At 37.4% G+C, this 6,041-nt stretch overlaps 1 protein-coding gene across 1 annotated transcript; it reads left to right on the top strand.

The window, feature by feature from the left end:
* Positions 1–3,913: 3,913 nt before the first annotated feature.
* LOC103706188 (pentatricopeptide repeat-containing protein At5g48910-like) lies at positions 3,914–5,485 on the top strand. Its single transcript, XM_008790227.3, has one exon. The coding sequence runs from the start codon at positions 3,914–3,916 to the stop codon at positions 5,483–5,485; it is 1,572 nt and encodes a 523-aa protein (XP_008788449.2).
* The last annotated feature ends 556 nt before the right edge of the window (positions 5,486–6,041 follow it).

Below are 6,041 nucleotides of genomic sequence, written 5' to 3'. Positions count from 1 at the left end.
TGAATTTTAAAAGCAACTAGCTTCCAACAATCTAAGAATGAATTTCTAGTTAACTTAGAAGCTGCCAATTTTTAAAAGCAACTAGCTTCCAACAATCTAAGAATGAATTTCTAGTTGACTTAGAAGCTGCCAATTTTTGCATACAAGAATACAATCTTGATTACATTGCATAATTTTGTTAAATATTGTCTTCTTAGGAAATTTTATTTTTGGAAAATCAAGTTTTAATTTAAAAAACTTGCTGCTTTGAATTATCTGCAGAAAATTTGGTTCATATTTTCAAAAAATAAATCCAAATAATTACTACTCTGAAATATGTGCAGAATACTTTAATAAAACTACTCAAAGTCCACTGCTCTGGAATTTGTGCACAAGTTATTATATCAGTTTAAAATCCCTTCTTTCTATGGCTTTGAAAATAGTGTAAAAATTTCTAAAATAGCTATTTAAATATAACATAAATTATTTCAGCTACTTTGGTAACCATGCAAGAGTTTATATAATCAGAACTCTCCTTAATTTTCAAATTTGAATTCAAAATTTGAAACCCTGGAAATACACTTGATTGTGTTTTAATTACTTAATTCAAGTTTTTGAAACTTGTAAATGCTATTTTGTTATTCTATAACTGCTCTCATTATTTAGTGCAAATTTATTTGATATTGTTGCAATTATTTGCTATTTAATTAGTGCATGTATTTTTATTTAAATTTTGCATTTCAAAACTTAGTGCAATATTATTGGATGCCATAATTAAATACTTAATATATAGGACAAAACCTTGAAAATTTGCAGGTGAAGTACCCATTAATCAACCAATACTCCATAAATTACTTCTTTTGATAACTATAGTGCCATCAAACCGAAAAAGTTTGGTGACACTTTCTTTAGAAGATAGTAGTGCTAAATGGAATACCGACTCATCACTATAGGATTAATCTCAACCATTGAATTTTCTAATCCTAAACTCTTTTCTAGATCAACCTCCCAAGTAGCAGCTACACCTAGTCCCCAGAAAATAGAATCCTCTAGTTCTTAAACTAAAATCAATAGAGAGATAGACTTTCGCTATAGCCATAGGATTCTTAGTGCCCTATTTGATATTCTCTTTATGATGTCTATCTTCCCTCCAGGATAGTTAAAAAACTATGGGATGCCTTAGAGGCTGGGTGTGGAATAAATGATGCCGGTCTAGACCGATTCATCATATCCAACTTTTGTAAGTACGCAATAGCGGAAAACAAACCTATTATTATCCAGATCCATGAATACCAAGATCATCTTAGAGCTATAAAGCTCTAAGACTTGACTAACTCTCTCCTTTCATCTTGGTCAAAGTTATTGCAAGAGAGTTAAATCATATACAAGGTGACTTAAACCTAGCAGAGGTTATTAACTCCATTAGATTCAAAGAGCATTGACTTAAGCTCAAGCATAAACTAGAGTGGACATAACCACATCGAATCAAAGCCAATTCGAATCCTCGGTGAAGAACTCCAAAAAGAAGAACCTCTAGAATCAATCAAACCATATCTCTTCCTTCAAACCTCCTAAAAATCAAAACCGATCTAACCAAACCCGACCAAGTCAGAAGCCAAAGAAGAAGGAAACTTTCTGCTTTGTGCAAGGGCAAACAAATCATGTGATGCAGGATTGCTACCATAAGAAGACTAGGCCACGTATGAAAGGTGCATCCAATCTCAAGTGAACATGGTCAAAAGATGGTGTTGGACCTTCTTTCAGGTTAGATGTTTCAAAATTCTTAGTAAACCTTGTCAATTTATCTTATGATTGGTGGCTTAATTTTAAAGCTAATGTTCATGATTATTTCAATCGCTCATAGTTTTCCACCTTCCAAGAATCATGAGGGGGAGGGGGGTATAATTCTTGGAAATAATTCAATAACATAAGTGTTAGGAAAAGATCAAGTGGATATCAAGATGACATCTAGAAAAGTCCTAATCCTTCAAGGAATCCTGATATCTTCTTATGTCTAAGGGTTATAAAATTATACTAGAATCCAATAAGCTTGTAATAACTTGTAATTTTGAGTTTGTAGGGAAATGATTTGTATTTGAAGGTCTATTCACGATAAGTATAATTCCCAAAAGTTCCAATAAAGATCCTTCAATTATTCTTAATCTTGAATCTTCCAAAATCTGGCATGATATCCTTGGTCATATAAACTTTAATAGATCCATTACATGACTAACTTAATCTAATTCCTAAAGTGCATCTTGATAAAAAATCCAAATGTAAAATCTGCATTCAAGCCAAGAGTATCGTAAACCTTTTAAATCAATATATAGAAGTTCAAACCTTCTTGATTTTATTTATTGCAATGTGTGTGTGACTCTACTAAGTACTGGCACGAGGAGATAATTGTTATTTTGTAACATTTATAGATAACTTCTCCTAATATTATTACACATATATGATCAAATCTAAAGATGAAATCTTAGTCAGTTCAAAATGTTTAAGGTTGAAATAGAAACTCTAACTAAAAAACCCTTAAAGACCTAGGTTCGATCAGCGATGACCTTATTCTGCCAAGAATATGGGATCATCTATGAGGCCACTCCTCCTTATTCCCATTAGTCCAACAATATAGTAGAATGGAAAAACTAAATCCTAATGTACATAGGCAACTCAATATTAATTAGTTCAAGAGTACTCGAGAACTTATGAGGGAAGGTCATATTAGCAGCCTCCTATATCTTAAATAAGATACATTTTAAGAATAGTATCAAGACACCTTTTGGACATCAAAGTGTAGGGGTGCATAGCCAAAGTAGGTATATTCGAACATAAAAAAGGATGAAAATAGGTCCCAAAATACTAGATAAAATCTTTATAGGGTATTCCTTAAATAGTAACATCAATTAGTTTCAAGTAATAAATTCAGAGGTAAATGACATCTCTAACAATACTAATATTGAAGCTAGAGATGCTACTTACATTGCAAATAGCTTCTCCTTTAATAATTGTTTACACCACATCCAGACCGATATTTGTGAATCAAAGATTGATCAACTATCTCAAAAGAGATCATTTACTATAGACCAAATAATAGCAAGTCTTCAAAAGGGACATCTTGTGTTGACCCAAAAGGTTTGATTTTGATGATACAAAATATTTGAGTAAAAAATTTACTAATCACTTGTTTGGAGCGTACAAGAATGCTTATAGGAAGCCAAGAATATATCAGTTCAAAACACTTAAAGTGGAAGAATGAAACTCAAGTGTATGAAATTCTATATGAAAGAAGTCAATCCGAGGAACACTAGGAGCCGACCCCTGAATGTCCACAAGCTAAATTAGAAGACTTCAATTTTGGGAAGTTCAGGAGTCGTCCCTAGGACAACACGAGTTGACCTCGACACATTAACAAAATCTGGCACACTTTCATAAGTCGACCTTAGGATCAGTTGAGTTAACCCTAGAACAATTTCAAATGAAAGACAGAAAGAGATGAAAAACTGCATATTTTTTAGCCGATCCCTAAAGACCATAAGCTGACTCCTATAGAACAAGAGTTGACCCCAGAATGGCCGTAGATAGAACACATAAAGCATTGTAACTTTTATCCTTTTGTAGAAAATATTGTACTTTAAGGCTTATGATTATCTGATTATTTATATATCTAAATTCAACTAAAACCATCCAATGAGGGGAGGGATAAAAAAAACAAAGGGAAGAAGAAGAAAAGAAAACTGGGTCACATTAGACATTAGACACTGCTTGTGTAATACTGTACTTACATCAAAGCATCAGAAAGTAACCCTATTCCTAAACCCAGGACAGAAAACAGGAGACTCCCATTGGAACATTGCCTCCGGGGGTTAACGGAAATCTCTGGTTACAAGTAGTCTCAAAAGCATCAGAGATCACCATTGCTGCTTTGTTTGGTAATATGTCTGTATCTCGATCCATCCTTCTCCCACCTTCCCCTCTCCAATCTCGCTGCACCACCATCAAAAACAGCTCAGATCTCCACGCCCAAACACTTAATCATGGCCTCCACCCCCCACCTTTTCTCACCTCCAAACCTCCTCCATCGCCATTCCCCAACCTGTTCGACCAAACTCCTCTTCCTTCCTCCTTCCACTACAACACTCTCATCCGAGCCCACACCCAATCCCACCTCCCCGAAGCCGCCCTCCACCTGTTCCAAAAGATGCTTTCAGATTGCCGTACTCCACCCGATAAGTTCACCTTCCCTCTCATCCTGAAAGCCTGCGCCCAGCTTTCCGCCCTCGACGAGGGCGAGCAGATCCACTGCATGATTCTGAAATCGCAATCCGTGCCCTCTGATGATGTCTACGTCGCGACTTCTCTCGTTCGCATGTACGCACAATGTCGCAGGATGGATAAGGCCCAGCGATTATTCGATGGAATGCCGAACAGAAATGTTGTTGCTTGGAACACCATGATTGATGGGTTTGTAAAATATAGTGACATGAACTCCGCGCGTAGGATTTTCGATGAAATGCCGGAGAGAAATGTTGTTTCTTGGAATTCTTTGATGGGAGGGTATGTGCGGAATGAATTGCCGCATGAAGCTCTTAAAATATTCGTCGAGTTGCAGATTTCAGGTGTAATGCCTGATGAATCCACGATGGTGAGCGTGGTATCGGCGATCTCTGATCTTGGTCTCCTTTGTATGGGCAGAAGGGTGCATGGGTACATAATACGTCAGAAATTCTCACTACTAGGTGCTCTTGGTACTGCGCTGATCAAAATGTATGCTGAATGTGGAGTTATTGATGCTGCATACCAGGTTTTCGTAAACATTTCAGAAAAAAATGTGGGCCACTGGACTTCGATGATTGGAGGATTTGCAGCTCATGGCCTTGTGGAAACTGCTCTTGAATTGTTCTCTGAGATGCTAAGATTAGGTGTTGAGCCTAATCATGTAACATTTATTGGTGTTCTGTGTGCCTGCAGCCATGGTGGGCTAGTGAATAAAGGCATAGAGTATTTCAACCTCATGAGAAGTTGGGGCATCAGACCAACGGTCCAGCACTACGGGTGCTTGGTGGATCTGCTAGGCCGCTCTGGACTTCTAGAAGAAGCATTGGATCTTGTCGGCAATATTCCCATGGAGTCTGGATTAGTGATATGGGGTACACTTTTAGCTGCATGCCGGAAGCATGGTAATGTTGAGATTGCGGAGATTGTGTCACGGAAATTGATCGAGGTTGAACCAGAATATGGAAGCTGCTATGTTCTACTCTCTCATCTTTATGCATGCATGGGTCGATGGGAGGATTTCAGAAGAATTAGAAAGATGATGGAGGAGAAGGGGGTGGTGAAGGTTCCTGGATTCAGTTGGATTGAAATAGATAGTGGTGTTCAAATATTTGTAGCGGGGGACAGGTTTCATGTAAGAAGTAGGGAGATCTATCGGATGTTAGATGAGTTGAAGCTTAATTTGAGATGGGCAGGGTATGAACCAGTTACATGTGCTCGTCCGGCAGATTAGGACGCCATCGAGGAGGAGGAAGATTGGAGTATAGGAGATTTTGTGAATGATATGTATTGAATCTTCTATCCTTCAACTGATAAAGGGAAACAATCAAGTTGGGCAAAAGGGTGTGGGCATAGAAGATACATTGGGTCATCAGATTCTGAGGTAGTTTAAGAATGCTTACTTGTATTCTACTTAAACTCTAATCTGGACTCAATGTGTGATTTCCTGTGAAAGGACTCTGTTGAAATTCTTGAAGAAATTGATCCCATTGTCATTAGCTTCCCCATAGAAAATTCAGATGCCATCAAAAGGAAGTATTCTCATTGGCAGATCATTGTAGTTGGGTAACGCTGGCAGGCAGCAATAACTAGTGAAGCTGTTAAGGCTGATGCAAGCTGAGCAAGCGGTTTTTCCAAATATCAATTCCAGGGTTCTTGCTGCCTTGACATGGTAATGTCGAGGATGAAAGCTGAGACTGAAAACTGACCTTGAAGCTGCCTCCTGCTTCATTAAGGTGGCAAGCTCAACACTGTGAAGTCTGAGCTATATATGAAATAATGGTGAAACT

The sequence above is a fragment of the Phoenix dactylifera genome, unplaced genomic scaffold (genome assembly GCF_009389715.1).
Source record: "Phoenix dactylifera cultivar Barhee BC4 unplaced genomic scaffold, palm_55x_up_171113_PBpolish2nd_filt_p 000085F, whole genome shotgun sequence".
NCBI lineage: Eukaryota > Viridiplantae > Streptophyta > Magnoliopsida > Arecales > Arecaceae > Phoenix > Phoenix dactylifera.
The sequence above is the reverse complement of the archived record's forward strand: the minus strand, read 5'-3'. Positions and strand labels throughout refer to the sequence as shown.

What these genes read in the sequence shown, in the direction of transcription:
- LOC103706188 (XM_008790227.3), top strand. Translation starts at nt 3,914, where the DNA reads ATGTCTGTATCTCGATCCATCCTTCTCCCACCTTCCCCTCTCCAATCT.